Genomic DNA, 27,711 nt, shown 5'->3' with positions numbered 1-27,711 from the left:
GACCTCCGTTACCCATCGGGCTACAGCCCGGATCCCTGCCCTACAGGGTTATCGTCCTCTTAGCCAATATGATGATCTCTAAGTTGTTACCACTTACAATCATCAACAGGGGGGACATGATGGAGAAACTGACCTAAAATGGTTCCCTGCCACATGGAACTGGCCTAAAATTGTGGCCCGAGCAGAGAGAGAAGTCCCCAGCCTAAACCCCAGCCCACTTCTGCATAACCCCCTCCAAGCCACACCCCGAGCCAATCACCAGACGACACTTACCCTTTCCCCAATTCAAGGAAGTCCCCAACCCATAAAAACCTGCTCAAAATCTTGCTAGGGGCTCAGTCTTTTGGGAAGGATCCCGCTGAGCCCACCGGCATAACAAAGCTTCCTAACTCTCTGAGTGCCGCTTGGGTTCTTTCCGGTCTTGGTATCCGTAACAATAACTATTACCATTATGATGGGAAGTGTTATATTAAAATCTTGGAGGCAGATGCCTGCCTCTCTGGGTCCACCAATGACTTGTGTTATGCTGCGGTAGGCAGACGCCTCTTTTAGCTGAGAAGAAGTAACGGAATTGGAAAGTGATTGAGAGCAATCCAGAATGAAAATAGGAAGGCATGAGAGCCCATGGCATGGTCTGGAGCAGCGCGGAGCCGTTGGCTCGGGTCATATGAATGCTGTGGGCACAGCCCTGGCTGCAACCTGAGTGCTGCACGTGAGTCGGGCCACAGCAAGTCGCAGAGCCAAGGACAGCATGTGCTGTGGGCCGAGACTGGGCCAGGTAAGGATGGAACACTCCGAACAAGTTGGGGCTCAGGCTCAAGACCAGTGAGGTCATCCTACCCTGCAGCTGGAGGGACCCCTCTGGGTGGTGCAGTGGGCAGAGCCCTGTCACTGGATTACACTTTTCTCCCCACACCCATCTTGGGAGATGTAATGCATAGAGGAGGCCAGGACCCTCACACCAATCTGACGCCTGGAAAACACTCATTAAAGGGGGAATTCCAGTTAATAAGCACTCCCCATCCCCAGAAGATTTAGGGTGCTGGCAGGCATTCCCAGTTAAACTTGGTTAACAGCACTGGTTCGCAAACTTTAGTCCACATTTTAGTTACCTGGGAAAGTTTAAACACCCTGAAGCCAAAGCCACATTCCAGACCCACTAAATCACAGTTTCTGGGGTGGGTCCTGGGTATCAATCGTTTTCAAAACTCCTCTGGGTGATTCCAGTGTGCAACAAAACTGGAGTACAAACAGAGCACAGCCTTGCTACTCAAAGTGTGGTCCAAAGACCAGTCTCATTAGCATCACCTGGGAGCCCACCAGAAATGCAGATTTCCAGGCCTCACCCAGCCCTGCCCTCTCAGGCTCTGCTGTATCACGAGGTCCCTCAAGTGCTTTATTTGCACATTAAAGCTTGATGAGTAGGGGACAGGATGCCCTTTAATGGGGCCTAATGGAGCCTGGTGATGGTAATTATCTCCATCAATGGAGAAACCCCTGAATAATGTAACAATAATGATCTGGGGGTGGGGACTCAGGCTGAGAGCAAGACCTGGAAAGCTGTTAAAGAAACTGAAATAAACTAGGTTTCTGGTGACTGTTGTCGGTGTATAGAATAATTTCCACATTGCATCATAGTCAGAGGTCTGTTTCCATTGAAAGCAGCTTAATCTGTGACAAGACAGCTCAGCTCTGTGCCTATAGTTAACCCTCAGGCCCACCCAGGCCGCAGACGTTAACAGTCCTCATTGTGCAGAAGCACTGTGAGCTTCGGAAACTGCCCTCAGTCACCTAGCCTCAGGGGCCCAAGAAGGATTTTCCTTTGTTTATAGTTGTTTTTCCTGTGTGTGGACGGAAAAGGGGCCACATACTAAACCTGACAAGCTCAGGGGATGCCTGCAAGGCAGGCCCTATAATCTCAGAGACTGAAACTAACCACAGTGGATGGTGTGAACATAAAAATTCCTAACGAAAAGCAGATCATGGCTGGGAGTCACGTCCTTGGCCTGTAGCTTCCTTGACAAAGGCGCATCTTTACCTTAAGTGAGCCTGTCTATTGTCTTTTTGCACTTAAGGTAACATGCCCTTGGAAAGTCAGTCATCCCCTTTTCCGGACTCAGGGCACAACCCACCTCACCAGAGCAGGAAAGTACAGAATCCCTCCTTGTTCTTGTCCCAGTTACCATCTCTATGTGCTGTAAAATGCTAACTAGTAACTATCCTGTACACCAATGTAAAAGAAGCATCTGTCTCTCCAATTTACCTTTCATCCAATCCCAGAGATTTCTCAGCTTTGCTTTCTCTCACCCCCTTAATCTACCACCAATGGATTTCATGTAACACTCCTTATGTCTCCTCCTCTTTCTCTAATGTCCAAATAAGCTGCAAAACTGCCATTCTCCAGAGCATTTTCTCTATCTATTGAGATTTTGCTTCCTAGCAATTGTAGTCAGTTTGGCTCAAATAAACTCATAAAAATGTTCTACAGGTTTGGATGTTTATGTCGATATATTACCAAGTCAGCTTATATTATAATTAGCATTGAGAAGGAGGGGTAAGGACCAAGGTTGTCAAGTAGAAACTACCCTCAGAAACATGCTGGGGATTTTTCTAGGTCAATCCCTCTTAACAGCCTGGCCCTAGGCGGGGAGGCCAGGAAGAGAGAGAGGACAGTATTTAAAAAGGAGCTTTTCTTCATTACTATTTTGAGCCAAGGAGTGCCCTGCCCCTGCTGCTTCCCTCGGCTGGAGCATCATGTCATCACAGTGACAGGGACCCGCTGGGAGAACCTTCTGGGAACACCTCCAGGCAGCTGCTGTTGCCAATCCCAGACCTGCATAGAGCCTCACAGTCTCCTCTCTGGTCCATAAGCACAGAAAAGCAGCTGCGGGAAAACTAGGTCAAGACCATCACAGACCGGCTGCACCCTGGAGAGTAAGAACATCACCACCTTCCAGCCAGGGTGTCAGAACTGAAGATTTATTTTAATGTTTCATTATTTTCAGAACATCACTGGCAACTAGAAACTTGTATGCAAGGATGATTTTTATAACTGTAAATAATAGATAATGGAACTGTAACAATACACCTTAAATATAAATATGCACATTGCTATCCCACATAGAAAAGTCATGCTCTATAAATACTCTATCCATATATTGTCTTTGTGGGGTACTGAATTCCAGGATGGAGCTTTGAAGATTTCCATGTGTCCTATTAGTTACGGATATTTCCAGAGAGCTTATGTAGGAGCAACATACAAATTGGGGGGAAAAAGTGATCACAGAGCAACTTTTTAAAATATTTTAATAGTGTTTTTTTGTTGTTCTACAAAGAATGAGCATTTTGAATACTACAAATGGTGAAACAAATATACTAGCTTATAGATATGTACAATCTACTACTTTATACTTCAAAAATGCAGGAAGATAAAATATATAACATATATAATTTTGATCTGATGAACAATTCAATATTGCTCTTGTGTTGGTCTCACTGTATTGCATGCATGCTCAGGGCATGTCCATGGCTTGTCACTGGATGGAGGAGGGACTGGTGGGGACAGAAGGGAACTCATGGAGCCCCGTGCTTATTCCCAGAGTGCCATCTTTAAAGCAATAGTATGAGTTTTGTAACTTACTGTGCTGGGTCAAAAACTTCTGTGCCCATATGCAATGTAGGACTCGTCCTCAAGAACCACAATACATATTCAGGATGGGGCCATATAAATGCTAAAATCATCTGATTCGGTGGAACTAACTCCTCAGCCCTGATTCAATGGGAAACTCCTGCAAGACTATTTCGAGATAATCATCAATACTATCAGTGCAGTTCACAAAAAATGACCTTAGAACAAAGACCCATGATTGAGGCATCAATACCCTTCCTGTAAACTCATAGGCAAAATACAGCAGAACGTTGAGTCCTGAAGGAGATCAGATTTTCAATAATTACAAGTTTCTCACACAAATGAAGCTCTAAACACTTATAAATGTAGACACCGACTTGAGAGGGCAAAAAGCAACTCTGACTTGTATCAGTAGGATGGTTGGCAGGGACAGCTCACTCCAGGACCCTCATGGACATTACCACATGTGGCATATATGACATCGTACTGTTAGCAAAGCACGCATCCAAGATGTCTAAATCCCATTTTGGTCATGAAGTCCTGTTTCTTCTTCCACTTAACCCATAGCCAAATTAGAAATTGATAGCGTCTCTCTGAGAATAGAAATAGAAAAAAAGTAGAGACAAGTTGAAAGACAGAAGTTCTAGAAAACCCACCAAGTAGATGTCACTGTGAAGGCTGTAGAGGAGCCACGTGGAACAGGATGAACCCACCAGAGGGTACATGCGTTAGGACTTGAGGGGGCCTGGCACCCAGGCCACTTCTACACTGTCCCTGCTCAGGTTTTGTTCTAAGAGGCCAAAGTGGTGCAAAGCCCATGGACCAAATGATCCTCAAAGTATCTCCCGCACACTACAGACTTATTAGACAAGTAGAGAGGATGAGACAAAACCAAGGAAATTTAACCAGTAAGGGTTCATTTGGAATTTGTTGAGAGCACGGAGCTGCCCAGTGGCTACTGCCTCAACCCTGCTCAAGAGGAGTAGGAAAGACACAGCAGGTTGCAGGAGAGAAGACCCAAAGGGGGTGTGTGCAGACATCCCACACTTCATAACTCTACCAGGGCTGGGGCTGCCGCCCCACAGCCACAAGCTCCCTGCACAAGCCCGGGGGGCTGCCAGCACTTAGCTTCCTCGCCTGCCAGGCAGGCAACAGGAAGAACTGCTAGAAGGAAGATTTTGGAATCGGGGCCAGCAAGGGCTATGCTGACTGGAACAAACAGGAGACGCACAGACTCTGTTAGTGGGAATTTTCGGGAAGCAGAGCCCAACCAGACTCGAGGATGGCAGAGCAATTAAGCTGAGCGGGCTCTGCCCCGCCTGTCGCCACCACCACCCCGTCTCCACCAGCAGGCAGGAACCAACAGTGGCTGTCATTTGGTCTGAAGGATTAAGGATATACACAAGATCATTAGGAGAAAAAGATAATTGTTTCCAGAGTGAGCAGTGCATTGAACAGCACTTAGGGGACATTTATAATGGACATTATAACATGCAAGATACTCTACTATTACTTAAACACATATTCCAGGAATATACTGTTATAGATAGGTCATCAAAAACACAGTGAACAACTTCTATTTCAAAATATTTCATTAAGGTGCAAAGTATGGCATTTACATGTCCGTGTCATTTAGAAAATGGATGTGCTTTTGGTCTTCAGATGGCCTTTGCCGGCTGTTACCCATTTGGATACAGATCCAGTTATTTAAAAGAAGAAAACAATCTTTGGAGGAAAACAGCATTGTCTAAAAATAAATACTTTAATTGCTTTTATTTAAAATCTGAGGACTGGGAGAAGTGATAGCCCTCATGGGTCAAAGGAAGGAAACTGCACATGGAAAACCTTCCAGGTATAACACAGGAGCACTGTCGTGGCGGCTTAGCAATGTCACAGTATCCTCCCTCACACACTAAAGAATTTCTGACAGAGCAGCACGCTCTTAGTGAACTCATCCTCCTATGTGAAAATAAATACTCTAACTGGTTAAACTGATACCTGCGAACTAGATCTAGTGAGGTGAGTAGGACCCCTCAGGGAAGCAAGGCTTACAAGGTCAGCTGGGAGTGGGCAGTGAACATCCTCTGGGGGAGGCCGTGTTGTTTGATTGTAATTCAGTTAAAGAACCATGAAATAGAGCAACATCGGCCTGGTCTCACCTCCTCCTGCCTCTCCCCTCCCCCAAGGATGGCACTGACTTCTGAGCGGAGGGAAACGCCTGGTCTGGGGTGGCGCCTGAAGCTCCAGGTTCACATGCTTGGGCATGCATGCAGTGACAGTGACTGCTCTGAGCACACATTGCTTCCGTGGGTACCAGCCCCACCACCTCCTAATGGCACACAATGCTTTCAGGGACTGCTGATACCTCTCAGCCACCTGTGATCCCGAGCATGTTGGTTTTCATTTTAACCATCTAGCAGATTCCCTGATTCTGGAGAAGGGGGCTTATTGTTGGTGCTGTGAAATGTCCTCGTAAGGACAAGAGGGCACATCTCGGTCAAAATGCAATATTTAATATGTGGGCATCTTACATGCTACCCTGACAACACGACGTTGGGTTTCACGAGGAAGGGGGAAGGAGAGGTGACAGGGGACACTCAGCTGCTCCTCCCACAGGAAGGGCATTCACATGACCACACATTTGCCCTTGAGCTTTTCTTTCCTTTTCTGCTGTTTGCTCTTTTTCCCGTCAATCTGTAGGCTCACAGTCCTGCGCTTCTCCAGGTTGAGCAGCTCCTGAAACAGCTCCTTCACGTTGTGGTTGAGCTTGGCCGAGGTCTCCATGAAGGCACACTTCCACTTGCGGGCCAAGGCTTCCGCCTCACTGCTCTCCACCTCGCGGTTTGGGCTCTCGTCACACTTGTTCCCCACCAGCATGATGGGGATACTCTCCACGTCCCCTTTGATCTCGCAGATTTGTTCGTAGATGGGTTTGAGCTCCTCCAAGGACTGCCGGCTGGTGATAGAATACACCAGGATGAAGGCGTGCCCCTTGGAGATGGACAGCCGCTGCATGGCAGGGAACTGGTGGCTGCCCGTGGTGTCTGTGATCTGCAGTGTGCAGATGCTCTTGTCACAGCTGATCACCTGCCGATAGGTGTCTTCAACCGTGGGGATGTAGCTCTCCCGGAATGTGCCTTTCACAAACCTCAAGACCAGGGAGCTCTTGCCAACACCACCTGCCCCGAACACAGCCACCCGGTAGTCATTGCTCTGTTCCGGCATGTTGCTTGAGGGCTCCAACTGTCAACCAGAGAGCACCTAGCAAAAGACCCAGATGTTTGAGAGAATTAATAAAACAACTCTTAACCTTCTTTTGATAGCTAAAAAAAAAAAAAAAAAAAAATCAAAGTGATAAAGTTTGCTTTTACTCTCCTAACCTTCCAATTCCATTTCAAAACTTCTGCCATTTTATTTTTTTTATTTTTTTTTTAATTTATTTTTAATTTATTGGGGTGACAATTGTTAGTAAAATTACATAGATTTCAGGTGTGCAATTCTGTATCACATCATCCATAAATCACATTGTGTGTTCACCACCCAGAGTCAGCTCCCCTTCCATTACCATACATTTGATCCCTCTCACCCTCATCCCCCACCCCCCAACCCCTTTACCTTCTGGTAACCACCAAATTACATTCCCCAGAAAAAAAAAAAAAACTTCTGCCATTTTAAATCCAGTAGGTGTACTCTATCCTCACCTTCCAAAGGGGCCGACAATCTGCTCAGTGGTCACTGAAGCTAGTTCTTTCTCCTCACTGGACCATGACTCTGGGCATCTGTGCTCACATAGGCACCGTGTGCCCAGGGGAAAGATGCAGAGCCAGCCCAAGGGATCAGAATCAAGGCCAACCAATGGAGACAGCAATTAACCACGCCAACACACACACACACACACACACACACACACACACACACACACACAGACTCACTCACAACAAATCTTTATTGTTTCACCTGAAGTTCTATAAACATCCAATACACTACTGATAATGTGCTTTTTTTATTTTTTTACAAGTAGGGGGAAAAGGGAAACGGGGAGGATAGGGATATTAATATTTGTTCACTGCTTACATTAACTCATGAAATCCTCACTACTGTGCAGAATCGGTGTCATCATCCCTTTTGCACAATGAAGAAATTGGAAACACAGAAGGAACTGAGGAATGCAATGTCCCCAACTCCGCACAGCCAGGGAGGTAAGGCTGAAATACAAACTAAAGTATTGCTGTGAGCCCGCCCACGCCGCAGACTGAAGGGAGGGAGAACGGATTGTAGTAGCATGGGCACCACTCAGGCCGTGGGGTGGACGTCTCAATTAGCGGCAAGAGTTGACAGTTAACTCAGAAGCATGGAGAATCCTTTCATTCACCAAAATTAAAACAAATATAAGTGCTTTATTTAAGAATCATAAGGAGTCAACCACTACCAAGAGAGTAGTATAAACTACTATTAAGTCATAAAATGGAGTAGAATGGGGTTTATCTTCATCACAAACATCATCCCAAATGATGGGATAAATGTACTTTCCTCACGTATTGATTATCAAATATCTTTCATCCTGTCCCTTCTTTGGTAAGGAAGGTCATATAATACACACACACACAAGTGGAAAATTAAGCAACATCCAAATTTTGTTTTATCTGGTCTGCAAATTATATGGTAATGCGAAGCATGAAACCCACTTTCTCCAAGCAACCAGTGTACCAACTTTCACTTTTCAAATCCTAGAGTAACTGAGGACCAATAATAAAAGCCATTGCTCCACAAAGTCATTTTCAGAAGCTGGAAAAAAACATTTAAACATAATTCGCAGTGGAAGGAACTGGGTGTGGGCGGTGAATGTCTGCTGGCAAGGGAAACAGCAGATCAAAGCTGAGGATCGCAGCATCCCATCTTCTGATTTCCCCTCTGATTTCCCCACATACATGTGCCTACAAATCTGTTTAAACACTCAGCCATTCTTATGTGTACTTTGGAATCCCAATCCTACCAAGAAACTGAACCATCAATGTTAAAAGAGATATAAGAAAATGTCAGGAAGTTCATTAACAGTGAAAGAGGGCGAGAAAGCCTGCTTAGGAGTTTGATCAGTCTTTTAAATGCTCATGAGATCATTATGATCAAATCAATAGTAAACCATTGTGATAAATTGTTCTACGTTTTTAAAAATGCAATTATCTATGGAATCTGGTGTGAAATTTCTCTCTGCACCCTCAGAATGAGGCTCTCTTTGTGCTTAGAAGGCAGCGTCCTCACTCCGCCTTGCTTGTATTATGGTTCTTCAGCTCTAGATTGGACTACAAGTATTTGGCTGGAAGGGAATATGTCTTAACAAGCTCTGTATCCCAAAATCTCTAAAAGAGTTCTTGATCTACAGCTCACACTCATTCCTTGTTTGGTAAATATGTTCTCAGCCATGCTAAGGTGTCTCCATTATTAAAACTGGAAACCAAGATATAGAAAACAAAAACTAACCATAAAAAAGAAGAATTCATAGCTACTATAATCCATTTGTCCAAGAAATATCCATTGAACTTCCTCTAAAGGCCAGACTCTGGGCTCTGGGCCAGCAGACAACTCTACAGAGGGCAGGCCTAAAGCAGGGGCTTTGTTCTTGTGGAACTTGGGATCAAGTGAAGCAGACAGACATCAAAAAGAGAACTTCACAGATATTTAAAAAATTACATCACAGCAATGCCATGAAAGAGAAGTCTAAAGGAGCCTATTCAACCTGGGATAACAGGAACAACTTCCCTACGGAGGTGGCATGGGAGCAGGAGCCTGAAAGATGCACAGGAGTCAGGCAGGTAGAAGAGTGTAAAGTCACTATGAATTTATGAGAGCGGTCTGGGGCAATAACTCCATACCGATTCTTGACTCTCTAACAGTTTTTCCCCAAACTGCAAACTATATGTTTGGTGGTTACCCAATAAAAACTGACAGCATTAGAAGATGTTCAGTCATAGGAAAGGACACATTGTACGCCATTTGGTAGATGCTGTGGTAAAGTCATAAACAAAAGCAGGCGAAGAAGTGGGTGGAGCACCTCATTCTTTCTGGGGCCCTCGAAAAATTTCACAGACTGGGTGAAGATGGTGAAGTAATGAAAGGCACGTCAACGAGAAGAAAGGACCTCGTGGAGGGGAACAAGAGCAGGAATAGAGCCAATGTTCATGACATGGTAGAATTATCCATGTATAAATAGCACTTTAATAAATAAAAATCACCCAGGGAGAAGGCATGGAGCATGAGGGGAGAAGACCAAATGCCAAATCGGATATATACTAATACGAGAACCTGGCATGTTATTACTTCAACTTTCTGCACTTGAGTTTCCTGAGCTAGAAAATGGAGATAACAAATAAGACCACATTCTTCACAGAGCTGCTGTGGGGATTTAGTGAGACAATACAATATGGAGCACTTAGCACAGTTGCCAGTGCACAGGTCTCTGGCTATTTTCAGTAAGGACCAGGCAGAAAAGGGGGTCACAGAGGAGCAGTAAGGATAGTGAGGAAAAATTGGAGAGAGGTGACAAAATGCCAAGGGAGCAGAAAATGGCAAGAAGACACTGAGGGGGTACAGCTAAACCAGTGCTTAAAGGGAAACTGTAGCTGTAAATACCTACATTAAATGAGAACAAAGATCTCAAATCAGTCACATAATCTTCCACCTTAATAGAGTAAAAGAGCAAACTAAACTCAAAGAAAAAAAAATGAAAGAAAATTAGATTACAGTGAAACTTAATGAAATAATGAATACAAAAACAATAAAATAATGAATAGAAAAATCAATAAAACCAAAAAGTGGTTCTTTGAAAATATCAAAAAAAATTAACAAGCTTTTTGTTAAACTGACCAAAAAAATAAAATAAAATAAATAAATAAATAAATAAAATTTTAGAAGGTTCAAATTACTAAAATCAGGAATGAAAGAGGAGATATCACTACTGAGCTTACAGAAATGCAAAGAATTGTAAGGGACTCCTATGACCAAATATATACCAACAAGTTATATGACTCAAATCAGACAGCTATAAACTACCAAAGCTGACTCAAAAAAATAAAAACTAAAAACTATGAATAGACCTATAACAAGTAAAGATACTAAATTAGTAATCAAAAAAATATGCACAGAAGAAAAAGCCTAGGTCCAATGGTTTCACTGGTAAATTCCAACAAACATATAAAGAAGAATTAATACCAATTCTTCACAAACTCTTCCAAAAAAATGAATAGGAAAGAATGCTTCTCACTCTTTGAGTCCAATATTACCGATACCAACACTAGACAAAGATATCACAAGAAAACTACAGACCAGTATCTCATAAATATAGATACAAAAATTCTCAGCAAAATACTAACAAATTATATTCGTCAATATATAAAAAGGATTATACATCAGAAGCAAGTGGGGTATATACCAGGAATGAAAAGTTGGTTTAACATCCAAAAATTAATATAACACTCCATATCAAAAAACTAAACAAAAACCATAATAATTTTAGTAGATACAAAAAGGAAAATATGACAAAACTCAGCACTCAATCATGAAAAACAAACAAAAAAACACCTTAAACCAGGAATAAAAGGGAATTTCCTCAGCCAGATAAAGAGCATATAATGAAAAACCCAGAACTAACACAGTACTTAATGGTAAAAGACTGAATATTCTTTCCCTATGATCGGGAAAAAAGACAAGAGAATTCACTCTTATAGTTTTTATTCAAAATTTTACTGGAGGTTTAGCCAGGAGAATTAGGAAAGGAAATGAAATAAAAAGCATCTGGCTCTATAAAGGGAAAGGAAGAAATAAAACTATCTTGGTTGCAAATGCTGTGACCTTATATACACAACATCCTAAGGAATTCAATAAAAATTATTAAAACTAATAAACTAGTTCAGGAAAGTTTTAGAATACAACATCCATTTAAAAATCAACTGTATTTCTACACATGTCCATTGAACAATCTAAATATAAAATAAAGAAACCAATTCCATTTACAATATCACCAATAAGAGTTAGGGGAGGCCGGATGGCTCAGTTGGTTAGGCGCGAGCTCTGTACAACAGGGTTGCCGGTTCGATTCCCACATGAGCCACTAAGCTGTGCCCTCCACAACTAGATTGAAGACAACGAGCTGCCGCTGAGCTTCTGGCGGAGTGGCCAGATGGCTCAGTTGGTTAGAGTGCAAGCTCTGAACAACAAGGTTGCAGGTTCAATTCCTGCATGGGATGATGAGCTGCACCCCTCTGCAACTAAAGATTGAAAATGGCAACTGGACCTGGAGCTGAGCTGCGCCCTCCACAGCTAGATTGAAGGACAACGACTTGGAGCTGATGGGCCCTGGAGAAACACACTGTTCCCCAATATTCCCCAATGAAAAAATTTTTTAAAAAGATAGGAATAAATTTAACAAAGAAGTACAAAACTTACACTCTGAAAATTATGAAATATTGTTGAAAAAAATTTAAGACCTACGAAAATGGAAAGGCATTTATGTTCATGTGTCAGAAAACTGGCAACACAGGTGGTCCTTAACGTCATTTCATTCAATGTTCTTTTATTATAACATTGATGAGATGTAGGAACTTAACTCTTCTTTATATCAATGATCCTATGGTAAAATTGATTTTGTCACATGTCCTCTGTCTCAGTTCCAAGAACCTACTGATGACATTAAGTGAGGGTTTTCTGTATTCCCCACACCACCTACAGATTCAATGCAATCCCTAAGAAAAAAACCCAACTGACTACTTTACAGAAATTGGCAAGCTGAACCCAAAATTTATTTGAAAATTCAAGAGGCCCAGAACAGTCAAAACAATGTTGAATTAAAAAAAAAAAAAAAAGTTGGAGGACACACACTTTTTGACTTCAAACTCACTACAAAGCTACAATAATCAAGACAATGTGGGACCGGAACAGGACAGACATATAAATGAATGGAAAAATTCAGAATTCAAAAACAAACCATCACAGTCAATTGATTTTTGACAAGGGTGCCAAGAAAATTCAATGGAGAGAGAACAGTCTTCAACAAATGGTTCTGGAACAACTGGATATCCATATGCAAAAGGATGAAGTAGAAACCCTCTCTCATACCATATACAAAAATTAACTCAAAATGGGTCAAAAGCCTAAATGTAAGACTGAAAACTGAAACTCTTAGAAGAAAATATAAGCATACACTTTTTTCATCTTTGATTTGGCAGTCATTTCTTAAATATGATACCAAGAGCAAGAGCAACAAGATTAAAAATAAGTAAGTCTGACTTCATCAAAATTGAAAACTTCTGTGCATCCAAGGGCACTGTTAAGAAAGTGAAAAGACAACCCACACAATGGGAGAATATTTTTGCCAATCACATATCTATCTGATAAGGGATTAATTCAAGAATATATAAAGAAATCCTACAGTTCAACAACAAAAGAAAACAAATTATTTAAATAATTAAAAATATACATAATTAATAATTTTCAAAAATTTAAATAATTTAAAAAAGGCAAAGGATTTGAATATATATTTCTCCACAGTAGCTATACAAACGGCCAACAAACACATGAAAAGATGCTCAACATGACTAGGGAAACGTTGGTAGGTAAATGTAAATGCAAACCACAAGGAAACACCACTTCACACCCATTAGATGGCTACAATAAAAACAAACAAATAAATAAAACTCAGAAAATGATCAGTGTTGGTTTTTAAGGATGTGGAGAAACTGGAAACGTTGTGCTTTTCTGGTCTAAAAGTAAAATAGTACAGCTGCTTCGAAAAACATTCTATCTCTTCTTCAGAAGGTTAAACACAGAATCACCATATGACCCAGCAATTTCCCTTCTAAGCATACTTCTAAGCATATGGCTATGAAAACATAGCCATAAAAAATTACATAGGAATGTTCATAGAAACATTATTCTTAATAGCCAAAAAATGGAAACAATCTAAATGTCCACCAACTAATAAATGGATAAGTAAAAGGTGGTATACCCATATGATGAAATATTATTCAGCAATACAAAGATATGAAGTACTGATACATGCTACAGCATGGAGAAGCCTTGAAAACATTATGGTGAGTGGAAGATGCCAGTAACAAAAGACCACACATATTGTATGGTTGCATTTATATGAAATGTGCAGAATTGAAAATCCATAAAGACAGAAAGTATATCTGTGGTTGCCTAGAGATGGGTATTTGGGGGAAATGAGAAGTGACTAATACGGTGCACAGGGTTTCCTTAGGAGTGATGAAAGCATTCTAAAACTGATGGCGGGACAACGGCATAACCCTGTGGATTTGCTGGAAACTACTGAATTGTATACTTTAATTGGGTGAATTATATTTCATAGAATTACCATATGATCTAACAATCCATTTCTAGGTATATATCCAAAATAATTTAAACAGCATGTAATTGATATATAATTGAAATAATTGAGATATTTGTATACCCATGTTCATAGCAGCACTATTTCCAATAGCCAAAAGGTGGAAGGAACCCAAGTGCCATCAATCTGAATAAACAAAATGTGGTATACACACAATGGAACATTGTTCAGCTGTAACAGGGAAGACAATTCTAAGACATGGATGAACCTTGAGGACATTATGCTGAGTAAAACAGGCTGGTCACAAAAGGACAAACATGGTATGACTCCACTTATATAGGGTATGTACTTAAAATCACAGAGACAGAAAGCAGAATGGTGGTTGCCAGGGGCTGGGGAGAGGGAATGGGGAGTTAGTGTTTCATGGGGACAGTTTCCATTTTGCAAGGTGTCCCGGACATGGAGGGTGGAGATGGCTGCACAATGTGTTGGATACCACTCATCTGTACACTTAAAAAATGGTTAGAAGGGTAATTTTAAGTTTTGTATATTTTACCACAGTAAAAATATATGACTGTAAGCGAAAACATTTGAGCAACAGCAAAACCATGAATGAAAGACCACACTCAATGTGAGCACAATGAGCAGCATGGGCAGAGCAGGTGGCCCCTGTCCTCTGTCACCCACATTATACAGCAAAAGCAGTAAGGGTGTAATCTGATCTGACAAGGCCCAAAGTATCCGAGTTCCTGAGACGGCCAATTAAAATGTGCATCTACCTCCTGGCCCTAATTTTATGTTGTATTATGGTAATGTGAAGCTTCACTAGTAGCCATAGCGTTTAAAACGAAATCTGCAGACTGAGCTGTCCAGTAGGTTAGCCACTTGCCATCTGACATGCAGCCAGACTGAATTAAGATGTCCCGTGCTGAATTTGAACACTCAGTATATAAAAGAATGTTAACTATCTCATTCATAATTTTGATATTGATTACAAGTTCAAAAGATAATATTTCATATACATTGGATAAAATATTTAAATTAACTTCACCTGTGTCTTTTCACTTTCTTAAATGCACTTACTAGAAAATGCAAAATTACATATGTGGCTGACATTGTATACAGAATTGTCTGCATTATTCTAGAATATGAAAACAAACCTCCATTTTTTAGCAAAGTTTAATAATACATCAGACTTGATCCAATATGTTACAAAATTTAACTAAACTTGATTTATTTAATGCTCAGAATCCTCTTCTTATTAATAGTGAAAGGCATAAAGCCACAAGCCATTGGAAAAAAGACTTATTTTCCTGCTGTGGTAAAATATATAAAATAATATACCAAAATGTGTAGTGACAAACTGAAATACACTCCTTTCTCAGAACCCCATACAAAGGTAAATAGAAAATAATGCTGAAGGTGTGAATAAACCATATTACATAGGTTTCCCAGGGGAAGAGATTGGCTAAAGAGTTGAGCAAAAGCACATACGTGTCACACACACTTCAGCACCTCTATTACTTGCTGGAATGATTCTCTTTCAATAATAAGATGCTTTGGCATACGGGCTCTTCTCTTGGTATTTATTTATTTGTGTTTTCTCCTTCTGCTCCACTGGAATACCAATGTGCTGAAGGCAGGGACCTTGTGGGATTCATCCACCAGCTCAGCAAGGCAGCCAACCCAACGCCCACATAGCAGAAATACTGAACACACAAGGACCGATTATCTCTGCTGCCATAACACATTTTTGTGAGCCAACCAAGGAAAATTGTACCAGGGAAGATAAATGAACTCATTAAAGAAACAAAATGAAATTTTGAAAACTCTACAAAAATCTACATAACCACTCATAGGTTGGCAAGGTCAACTGAAATAAAAAAATTATGAAAGGATATGTGGTAACTAACATTGCAGAGACAGAATCAGAGGCGCATAAATTTATTGCATCATTCATCAGTTGTTACAGTAAAGAAGTTGAAGCCAAAAGTAGGCAGGAACTACTGGATATCATGCATTTGGATACTTTATTTTTTAATGCATAAAAAAGATCTTTAAGATATAGTAGATTCCATACTTTATATGGAAATGAGGAGCAACCACAAAAATATTTCCTACCTCATGCTGGTTGACTATTTACAGCAAAGAAAATATAAGTGTGGTAGAACTAAAGGGTCTAAGTCATATGTTTTTCTTTTATATAAAGAGCAGTTGTTCTAAATTCATTACTATTTTCTGTGTGCCAAGTGGCTTTAGTAGTGTGCCATATAGCAGGTATTTCTCAAAAATAAGCATATATCTTCCATCCCTGTAATATAAGGGTGACAATTAAATAGGAGCAGAGGACACAGTACCTGCTTTGGAAACAAAACTGTCCTATGGAGAGAGCGTTTTGAAAAAAGATGTATACAAATGCTTCCACCAATACATGATTTTGCCAAAGGCAATACAAATGTGTCCCTAAAAAGCTTTCTTATCTGCACAATTAAAAATCTGCAAATCAATTTTTAAAATGATTTTAAAGGTCTGTCAAATGAAGGATTTCAGTGTGTGGGGGTGCTTTTGACAAAAGAAGATCAATGCAATATCTCTCAGTTAGGTTTAGAGAATGTGTCATGGATATAGAGGTGACAGAAGGCCAGAGAAGGGCTCCCTGGAACGTTGCCATTTGAACAAAGATGTGAGAGAGGTGACTTGTGAACTCTGGATACATAGGGGAAGAACTCCAGGCAGAGAGAAGGGCGGTGCAAACAGATGGTAGCGTGACATGTTCTAGGAACATGGAAGATTCCAGAATGCAGGGAGGAAGAAAAATAGATGAGGCCAGCAAAGGAATGGGCAGGGAACAGGCGAGTGGTGTAGAGGCAGCTTCTACTGTGAGAAGAACGAGAGACCACTGAGGGTTTGAGCAGCAATGTGACAGATCTGAGTCCGGCTGTGCAGGGACTTCCTGAGGACTCTGATGGACAGGAGTAGAGAAGCAGGAGACCACTCAGGAGGATGAGGATGGTGGCAGGAGAGATGTGTCAGTGCCATTGCTCCTAATTAGCTCACCAGTAGACATCCCCACACCTCCTTCCTGGTTAGGCTTCCTTTCTGCTAAACTGACCCTCTCAGTGGTGTCGTCTGGTTCCACAACTTTGGATGTCATCCACATGCCAACACCTCCCAATGCATCCCCATGGCCAGTCGTCACTTCTAAACAGCAGACTCCTGGCCCGCTCTCTCCTGGACATCGTCACTCACATGCCTTGGAGACAACACAACGCTCACACGTGCAAAAGTGAACTCCCAAGTGCCTCTAAACTGCTCCCTCCTGCATTTCAGTCCATGGCAACATTTTCCTTCCAGGTGTCTAGGCCTCAGAGCCCTCCTGAACCCCTCTTGTTCTCTTGCACCTTACGTCCATCAGCAAAGTGTATCAGGGATGTCTTCAGAACACATCCAGACCTAACCGTGAATCAACTCCCCCACTGTTCCCGTGTTCTCCAAACGACTGCCACCTGTTACCTGGATCCCTACAGCAGCCTAACTGGTCAGCTTGCTTCAGGCTTTGAGCAAGTCTAATGAACTCCCACCCGGGCACCAGATAACGTCACTCATGTGCTCAAAACCCTTCCTCTCCCTGAGAGTAACCGCTAAAGGGCTCTGCCCCCGTCTGCACCTGCATCCCTACTTCCTACTGTTCTTCCCCCTCACTCACTACATTCCAGCCACATTTGTCTCCTCAGCATCACTGGGACACATCTAGCATGCTCTCCCACCCCGGGGCCTTTGCACTGGCTGTTCCCTCTACCTGTACCGTTCTTCCTCCCACCTTCCACAGGCTTATGTTCAAATATCACCTTGTCAATGAGAATTCCCCTGACCACCCCATCTGAATTTATAACCCAACCTCAAACCTGACAATCTGTAACTTTTTCCTGCTTTATGTTTTTCCATAGCATAAATCCCTTTCTGACATACTATGTAATTTACTTTAAAATTTGTTTAATTCCACTATTACAAGCTCTATTAGGGCTTTTTATCTGCTTTGTTTACTGGTGTCTCCCCAGTGCTTGAACTCTTCCTAGCCCCTAGGAAGTGCGCAATAAGAATCTTCTCAGTGTGTGATGAATCTGTATCTTACTTATAACGAACAGACTGGGAGGGCCATGCTAAGTGACTTGCGTGAGAGACCTTGGGTGTCATCTCCACTTGGCCATGTACCTGTGGTCCTCCTGTACACTTTGGTGGGCTGAGTGGGACCTCAGACACGGCTTCCAGGCTGCAGCAATAAGTGTCAGTGTGGATTGTGCCACTATTTCAATGACAAGGCAGTGCTGCGGCTGCCTCTGATGTCCCGTCCATGGCGCTCTGCTGTGGGTGAGTATTAACAAAGCTAGAGCAAGACCACATGTAGGCCCCGTGGAGGGAGAGCCCTCTAAGTATCAGAAGCAAGGTGGCATGACCACCACAGTCAGCAAGGGAAAAAGCAATGAGGTGAGGCTGGAAAGGGGGTCACGGCCAAGACCACAGGGCTCTCAGAGGGCGACGTGCCGCCATGGGAGGGGTCTGACTTCCATGTGGAAAGTGGATAAGAATTCTATCATAACAAACTGAGCCCAAAATGGGCAGCTTAGACTAGAGGGATAGCAAGGACAGTGGAAAATCAATTGGTGAAGGTCGGTAGGGGAAGGAGTTAAGATGTGGAGAGTGAGTCAAGTATCAGAGAAAATTCTAAAGGTTTCCAACTGGTAGAACTGGAGAAAAGACAAGAAATCATTTACTAAGAGAATGTCGGACAAAGGTCAGGCTTTCAGGGGAAATCACAGGTTGATTTTCTGCATACCAAGTTCCGCGTGTCTCTGGACAGTCAAGGACTCACATCAGGTGGGCAGGCAGATACGCTGCGTCCAGGGCCAGCTGATGCACCTGGGATCAGAATGCACAGGTGGGAGTCATCAGAGTCGAGGCGGGTGGAAGCTGAATATCTGGATGAGGTGGCTTGTGAGAACAAAACGTAGAGGCCTTGGGCATGGCCTCAGGACACTCCAGATGTTATTGTTTGGAAAGGCAGTAGATCTGCACAGCTTTGAAAGAAGGGGTGACCTTAGGGTAGAAGCCACTACACTGAAGGTCTCTGTTATAGAAACCAAAGAAAGTGAGGACTTCAAACAGTAGAGAGGGCTCACCCAGTGAACTGGTGCCAGGAAGTGAAGTAAGTACAGTGAGAACTGCAAAGTACCCTTCATTAGGAAGTAGTGGAAGTCACCAGAAAGAGAACCTAGCCAGAGACATTTTGATGGCACCATGGATGGAGGCTAGATTGCATAAGCTGAGGAGTCAGCATAAGATGCAGAAATTGATGCAGGCAGCTTAGAAATCATTTCTGAGACTTTGATTGTGGATTGCAGGAAAGGTTATGTATGAATCAGTGTCTGAGTGGTACCCAGTTTTGATTTTTTAAAAAAGGTTCTTTTTCATTTTAAAATATAGAGACATGAACATATATAAACATGTTAATGGGAAGATAACAACTGAATTTAAAATGTAAGTTCTGGGAGCTGTTCACTAAGAAGTTGAGCAAGTATACTGCAATGCCATGATGCTGTGGACAGAGAGAGGGGCTGCTCCACTGTCCCTTTGGGAGTGGGGGACTTTGTGGTGCCGACAAGACCGGGTGTGCCTGTGACTGGGAGTTGGAGCTTAAGAGGAGTGGAGGAAGAAGATTCAGATGGATGGCGTCTGAACACAGGTCAAGGAGGAAGACACCCAGGGGCCCACGCCCTTGCTGAGCAAAGAAAAACATCCAGGAGGTCAAAAGCTGATGGAGTGAGGACAGGAGAGGTAATACGGGCAGGAGCTGTGAACAGTAATCAATGAATATGTATTTGTGTCCGCTCTACGGTCACCAGGCAGGTCAGTAAAACATGCTATAAAAGGCACTAGCTACTGATGTGTCTAGAATCCGACGGCAGATACATCAGACAGTCCTTAGTGTCACCCATCTTCAGCAGGCTTCCCGGCAAGGCCAGGGTCCCCAGAGTCATTACATAGATAGGTAGCTCAAGACCAGAATGACGAAATCATCAAGCAGGGAATAGTCTTACATCCTTAAGACTGTATGAATTCAGTTACAGAGTCAGGACTGCCTGTGGGGAGATGAGCTCAGTCCAGGAACAGGGGAAAGTGCTGGTGAGAGAAGGAACAGGCATTAAACCAGACACGAAACAGGCAGTCTTGTAGGGCTGACTCAGAGAGGAAGATGTAAGGGGAAAATCAATATTTTATGATTAATTGGAGAGTGTGTGTACCGGGTAAATTAGAAAAGGCTAGTGCTGAAAGCCAGCATTCCATCCAGAAGCAAAGCGCAACTGAGACAGCAGGCTTTGTGCCAAGCTGCAAAGCGGAAGAAGAAATCTGAGACAGTGAGAGAGAGGAATGTGAGACTCTGATCAGATAGCAACCACAAAAACAGCCCAGCAATCCTGACCATCCAACAAGTATCGAGCGGTTCTATACAAGCTGGACCTTCAAAACACCTTTGATTTAGGTAGAAGTAGCCCCATTTTACAGATAAAGGAACTGACATGAGAACACATGTTGCTCAGCTAGAAGGGTCAGAATCTGCATTTCAACTCAGATTTAGCAAACCCAGTAATGCATTCAAGCCAATGCACATTAGTAACAACTGAACAAGGAAGGAGCTCTGGATTCTAAAATGTTGAGGACGTTTTTTACACTAACGTGTTAATATTGCCAAGCAACTTTCAGAGCGGTCTCATATTTATTTAAAAACTGTAATAATGATGTTCGGCAACTAATGGATAACTGTGTATGTTTTCTGACTCATAAAAAAAGTTACAGATGCTTTATAAAAGGTGCACATCAAAAGCTGAACTCTGAGCAACCATACCAAGTGGTTAACATAGCAAACACCTGTAGGAAAACCTAGGTTATACTTACTTCATGGAATATTTAAACGATCACTTTAACTTAGCCTAATGCTAGGGGCAACAGTGTCCTGAGAAGGCTGAACATAAACGGCCCAGGCCACAGGGGACAGGAATCGGTGGAAACTGAGATTTTGTTGGTCTTTGCAGATCTTAAAAGGCAGTGAGAGGAAATGAAAATGTTTAGGATTCACATACCATTCAATGCTGAGTTACAATAAAGACTCACAGTTCCTAATGAGCACAAATTCTTAATCAGTACAGTTCCTAATTAGTACAAGTCTTACAATTAAGGTCTAGGTTGCACTGGCTGTGTCAGGGCTGTAGGACAAGATCCAAGGCCCCAAACATGGCCCGTGTTTCCGTAACGGAGGTGGGACAACATTAATGGAATTTGGATTTGTCCTAAAAGATACAGATGGATAATCTCGTGAAAGACAATGCTCAGAATGTCCATGTAAGAATGAAAATAGTATAAAACAATTACCAGTGCAAAAATCAACAATATTGCCTATACTTTTCCAATTTATTAACTTGACTGAGCTCATTTTTTTTCACATAAACTCACAGCAGCAGCTAGCTCAACATGATTTGTTTCAATCATCAAAAATAGTCAAGGGCACAAATCAGATGGGAAAGGAGGGTTGGTAGTGAAACATTTAGCATGTGAGTTACCGATTGAGTGGTATTAGGTGTCAACCAAATGTTCTAGTTGACAGGGATAGATCTCCATTGGTAGCTAATTAGTGAGAGACAGGAAGACACACGGGAGCGTGGTATCAGTGTTTTACGCAGCTCTGTCCATGTTACTCCATACAGAGCCATATTGAGCTTTGTAACAGCTGCATAGGACTCCCTGAGCAGTGGGCCATCACTTATCAACAAGTTTCTCACTGACTGCGTTCTTTGCTCAATGAATAGCATTAAACATAAATAACTCATCACTTTTTTGACTCAATATGTAGAAGAAACTCCTATACTGGAACTGCTGGATCAAAGGGCTTGTGCATTTTAAAGTTGGCAGAGATTGCCAGTAGCTCTCCAAAATTACCACCAACTTGCCCCGCCGTGGTGTATGAGTGTGCTAGTTCCTCACACCTTGCACAGTCCAGTGTATCATCAAACTCTGATTCTCTCCTATGTAACAAGAAGTCTGTTTCTCATTACTGACTTGATTGCATTTACCTCACCTGTATGACACTGGGCATCTTTTCATGTTAAAAGTAATCGGTATCTTTGAGACCTGTGTGTTCTTGCCCTCTGCTCAGTTTTCTATTTGTTTACAAACATGGTAATTATCCTGTATTAAGGCAGTGGTTCTCCAACTATGCTCAGAAGACAGCACACTATCCCCATCACTGAGGACCTTGCTGGAAACGCTCTGGTCCCCTTGAATCAGAGTCTCTGGGGTTGAACCCAGCAATCACAGGGTTAACAAGTCCATCAGGTGATTTGGATGCCCACAAAATTTGAGACCCACTGTATTAAGGAAATTAGACCTCACCTGAAATATGTTGCAGCTATTTTTTCCCAGCTGTTATTTGTCCTTGCATGGTTTTTGTTTCTTCTTTTTGTTTTTTCTGGACAGAAATTTAAAATTTCTGTGCAGCCAAATTTAACAAACTTTTCCTCTTTAGTATCCCAGTTTTGGATTATCCTTAGAAAATCTTTCCCTACTGTGAGATCATTCCATTTCTCCTATATTTATATTTTAACTCTTTATGTTTAAATATTTGCTACAATAGCCTGATTTATTTCTGCCTCTTGAATATGTTGGTATATTTAGAGGAATTTAAACTAACATTGAAAAGAATGGAAGGACAAAGAAGAAATGCATAGTGTAATCTGTACATCTATCTATGATAATCAAAAATATATAAACACTTTGTTGCCATACGAGTATCCCGGGAAATTCAGGTTCTTTTCAAAATCTAGGCTACCCAGTCGTTTCTATCATTCAACCTTCCCAAACTCCTCTACGCTTGCAAACTCTTGCATAAACCTTACCAACACAGTTATGTCAGTTTTACACTTTGTGCTCCCCTCCCATTCATTCTGTGGTCAAGAACCCAGTGACGTCCAAAGAGGCTCAAAAGAGAAGCACAATTCTTCTTTGTCGGGAACTATTCCATACACATCTTTCTTTAAATTTCAGGGACTATTTCATAGGCAAGGAGGCAATGAGATAACCCAATGACCTCATGAGTGTATGTGCAGTTGGAGGGGGGTGGGCGTAGCTGGGTGGTAGAGTCGGGAAGGTGAGTCCAAGTTTGTACAAAAGGGTGAATGCCACTGAGCTGGATTTTTAATGGCACAGAGGGCTGAGAGAACTGGTTTTGCTCTGGATACTGATCATTGTTCCTTTGCTCAGTATCATCTGAAGATAAACTACAAAATCAAAAGTCACAGATGTGCTCCAATCGAGCAGTTGGAGCGAAAAGATGAAATAGGAAGGAAAGCTTCCCCTCCATGGGTTCATCTAGCTGAGCGCTGGTGAATATCTGGACCCCAGATTCAGAAGTTAAGGGAGCAAAGGGAGAAAGAGGAGGGAAGGAGGGAGTTTACCGTGGGAAGGCCTAACGGAAAGTTCCTGTGTTTTCTTATTTTCTCAGGAAAACGATCAGTTTCCAAACATTAACCAGCTTTAGAAAAATACTGCACAAACTCTTTTCAGACAAAGTGCTATTCTCTTCAAATCCCCTGTCACGACCTCCAGGCAGAGGAACAAGTGATGGAAATAGTACTAGCCCCGTCAGCACTCATTGTCCATGGAGGCTATCGAGGGGCTGCGTGAGGAAATTCACTTCTTCACAGTAAGATCATTCATTTCCTGTTTTAAGGAGTCAGTATTCACGGATCAATCAATTACAAAGCCTTACCTTTCACCAAATTGTATTTAATGCTGTGAAATTCATAGATACAAACATCAAAAATACAAAAATACACGTAACAGTGAAGGATAATACTAAAAGATCTGCAAAGCATATTCAATCACACAGTGAACGCCAGCTCACTAGTTATTGATTGTTTATTGATTTTTACAATGGGTTTGCTGTGACATACCCAGTAAATGAATGTAGACATGAAAATCGAATGATCTCTAGTGGGATAAGGGGTCTCAGTTGCTGCAGTCTGTAATCAGAGACTGGACTGAAGCCAACTAGTATGGGTACAAAATGGCAATGGCCACCACTAGGTCAGCTCCCTCTGGTTCTGCTACTGTAGAACTGGAGGCTGCATGTGGGTTGAATCCACAAGTCTATTCACTGGTTACTTTTTATAGAATCAGGGGATGTATTTAACCCAATCCTCTTATTCTACTGATAAAGAAGTAAATAATAGGTACAAGATTACACAACTAGAGAGGTCTTATAGCAATTTGAGATACTTTGTATATTTAGTTTTGATCGTGTTTAATCAAACCAATTAAACACTAATTGGCTCTAACAGTTCAGCTTTTAAATTGCTTTGTCAAAGGGGTAACAATCTATAGCTATGCTGACCAACCCACCAGCCACTAGCCACATGGGCTACTGAGCTCTTAAAACATAGCTGATCCAAATTGAGATAGTCTGTAAGTGTAATACGTAGCATAAAAACTGGTAAAATATCTTGCTAGTATTTTGTATTGATTACATCTTTAAATGGTTATTTTTGATATACTGGGTTAAAGAAAACATTAAAATTAACTTTACTTGTTTATTTTTACTTTTCTAATGTGACTATGAGGACATTTTAAATTATGCATGTTGCTCACACATTTTATTCCTATTGGACAGTACTGATTTATGGGAAAACACTTAACTGCACTAAGGAGAGAGCTACAAGGAATCTTTCTTTCCTGAATTTGCCAGTGGCAAGAGCAAAGGAGAAGAGAATGAGAGGGCATTTGTTCTGAGTCCTTAATGGATCAAGGAAGAGAGAACTGCAAGCTACACGATACAATAAAACTCAAACATTATTCGAAATCGAATAATTTTAAGTCAATCCTTACGTGTGTGCATGTGTAAATTTACCTTGTTAAGGAACATTAGCAATTGTGACATGCCTACCATCACTTCCCTTTTAAGTAAAAGCAGCTATTTTCCAAGAAAAATCATAACTAAAAACAATGAATGTTCTAGAAATCAGTTCTGCCTTTAAAGAGACATCTGTTCATTGTAAATTCCCAAACCAGATAGATATACAGATAGATAGATAGATAGATAGATAGATAGATAGATAGATAGATAGACAAACAGACGGATGGAAGATCCAGTCCATCACCTAAGTGAAAATGGGACACAGTGGTTATCTGAGTTGAAAGTTACAGGTCAGTACCAAGCCCTTTTTAACTTAAAACAGCTGGCAAGCCACTATGTCACCCCACACAACCAAATGCTCCTCTTGGTAACAAAGACATTCTTTATAGTGCAAAAATTTACTTCATTTATTTATTTTGGGAAAAATGACAATTTTTGTCTAAATCAATAGGTTAATTTCCAATATGCTAACATATCAACTATGGCCACAAAAATTAGAAGAATGAACAATATGTTTTATTATCACAGATGTACTCTCATTTTGATAAAAGAACCCCCATTATTTTTCAAAGGTTTTCATTTTTCAGTAAGCTATGCAGGTATTAGAGCAGAGGCAGTATCCACCCCAGAAACGATACATTTCTAGTGGGTGAAGTCATGTGTGGTGTATAGAATATGCACAACATGAAATTAATAAGAAGTATGATCTTCCCATGGAGAAACGGCACCGCAGAGCGCCGAGAAAGCCAGATTGCTAGACACAAGCAGAAAGGAATCTCACAACTTGGAATTCAGTTCAGGTGTTTTCTGCATCTCTTCTTAGAAACGACTCTATCAAAGCTCCAACAAGCAAAGATTCTGGAGATTTCTACAATAACCATGCACATAAATTGCCCCTCTGAACAGATAACTGAGTACTAGACAGCACTGCTGTGCCCTGCTATGCTCTGCTACAGACGGCGATCACTTCTTTCTCTCCCCTTTTTTCTCTGTGTTCACCAGAAACATCATGCCTATTCCCAAATTAAATGGTGTGTTAATGGGATGAAAATGTTTCCTGCTTTCTATCTTCTATTTCTGTAGATGCGCTGTGGGTCTTCCTGTGCCTCAGCCCACACAACCCTCCTGCATTTCCACATAGAATTGCTGACAATTGCAATTTCAAGCAACAACCAAAGGAAAAAATAGTAATCCCCCACAAATTTGTTAAATTTATTCTCATTTTATTCTCCCCCTTTCTCTCCTTCCCACTCCCTCTCTTCAAATCCAAATGCTACTGGAAAGGAAGCACACTTGGACTGATCTGAAAGGTAAAATGCTCCAGTCTTTCGTTGTTTCCTAGAAAATCTTCCTAAAAGAGACTATTTTTAAAGTTTTATAGTTCAAAGCAGAAAGATATCATGTGCTAACATCAGCTTCTCATATGGAAGAGGGTCATGCAAAAGATAACAGGGGCAAACATAAAGAATAAATTCCCAAAGAAGGCCAGCTGTGTGACTGCACAGTGGGGAGAAAAGGAATCCCACCTGGAGGTTGTATGTCATCCTTCAATGGATGGAACCCAGGATTCACCGAGCCTCCCATTTAAAATCTCCCAAACCCCACAGAAGTGAATTGGAGTTTTAAGGGGAAAGACAGCATTTCTCAAGGGAGGACTCCGGCAGGTTCCCGCGCGGCAAGAAGCCAGCCTGGGCGCCTTGAGCAGTCACTGTCATTTTATGGGAACCGCAGCCTAACAGCTAAAGATGGGATGCGGTGCCTTTCCTATATTCTGCTCTTACAAGGAAACAGGAAGGAAATCATGTAGGTACCATGAAACGCATTCTTTAAAAAGGCAATTAAAATATTTAGCCAAGTCTCAGCCAAGCCCACGGAAGGCTGCGGTCTAGCAGGAAAACACGCTGAACAAAACGGCAGCCTCAAATGTGCTTTGCATTTTTCTCACTTTGGACCACATCTTTTTAGGACTTTGATAAATCCATTAAATCATCTTGCATTTTAATAGAAACACCTGCACCACAGAATTTTCTAAACACTAACTTCTGTTTTGGAAGGAAGCCCAAATAATGTCTAAGATACAGATTTAAAAAAAAAAAAGAATTTGTTTTACACAAGGGTATCAAGATGCTCACCCTCCCTGATCCAGAAATGCTCCTATTTTTCCCCTCGCTAACTCCAGTATTTTTATTGCTGACTCGCCCTCCCAGATAGCGGCGATCCCTTTACAGGGGTTCGCAACCAAGAATGCCAAAGCCATCTGTGCCCCAATGCGGACGCAGCCAAGCCACAGCAAAGGAGCGGAAATCTGTTACCTGAGGAAGAACACAAGTGCTCAGAGCTTCTTCCCAGCTCGCCTCGCGTAGGACAGGGCAGCGCAGCCTGTGAGGATGCGGGCTCCTCCCGGAGGCAGGCGGGGCGCGCGCTCCTTCCCGCCGCCGTGACGATGCTGTCAGCTGCTCGCCCGCCCGCGCCTGCTCGCCAGCCCGTGGATCCCGCGCCCTCCCTAGAGCCCTGCGCCCCCGGTACACTTGCGCCAGGGTGCGCCTGGCATCCTCGGAGCCCCCGTGCACCCCGCGCCGCCCGCGCACCTGCGTCCCCGCGCGCCCCACACCCCCTGGCCCCCGCACACCTGCGACCCCGCGCACCTGCGCCGCCCTGCTGGTGCGGGCCTGGCGTGGTCACAGCTGTCCCGCACTCCTCAGCCTTCCTTCTCCTCCTCCCTCATTAATCTCTGACTTTGGAGCTGTGCCAAATGCCTGCTGCAGCGGCGGCTGCTCTAGCCTA

The 27,711-nt window shown here is 42.3% G+C and overlaps 1 protein-coding gene across 3 annotated transcripts; it reads right to left on the bottom strand.

The window, feature by feature from the left end:
* Positions 1-4,491: 4,491 nt before the first annotated feature.
* On the bottom strand, positions 4,492-27,711 carry DIRAS2 (DIRAS family GTPase 2). Of its 3 annotated transcripts, none has more exons than XM_033123913.1 (2): positions 27,573-27,711; positions 4,492-6,889 (listed from the first exon to the last, which is right to left on the bottom strand). In XM_033123913.1, the coding sequence occupies exon 2, from the start codon at positions 6,851-6,853 to the stop codon at positions 6,254-6,256; it is 600 nt and encodes a 199-aa protein (XP_032979804.1). In that variant the 5' UTR covers positions 6,854-6,889; positions 27,573-27,711; the 3' UTR covers positions 4,492-6,253. The 3 variants fall into 3 exon arrangements, with proteins under 3 accessions (XP_032979804.1, XP_032979805.1, XP_032979803.1); XM_033123914.1 differs by having other exon boundaries at positions 27,557-27,699; XM_033123912.1 differs by lacking the exon at positions 27,573-27,711 and adding an exon at positions 27,240-27,445.

Source organism: Rhinolophus ferrumequinum, chromosome 12 (genome assembly GCF_004115265.2).
Source record: "Rhinolophus ferrumequinum isolate MPI-CBG mRhiFer1 chromosome 12, mRhiFer1_v1.p, whole genome shotgun sequence".
Classification (NCBI taxonomy): domain Eukaryota; kingdom Metazoa; phylum Chordata; class Mammalia; order Chiroptera; family Rhinolophidae; genus Rhinolophus; species Rhinolophus ferrumequinum.
This window is presented reverse-complemented; position numbering and strand designations above follow the sequence as displayed.

Bases quoted from the DNA above. Each gene is read 5' to 3' on its own strand.
- DIRAS2 (XM_033123913.1), bottom strand. From the start codon at position 6,853: ATGCCGGAACAGAGCAATGACTACCGGGTGGCTGTGTTCGGGGCAGGT.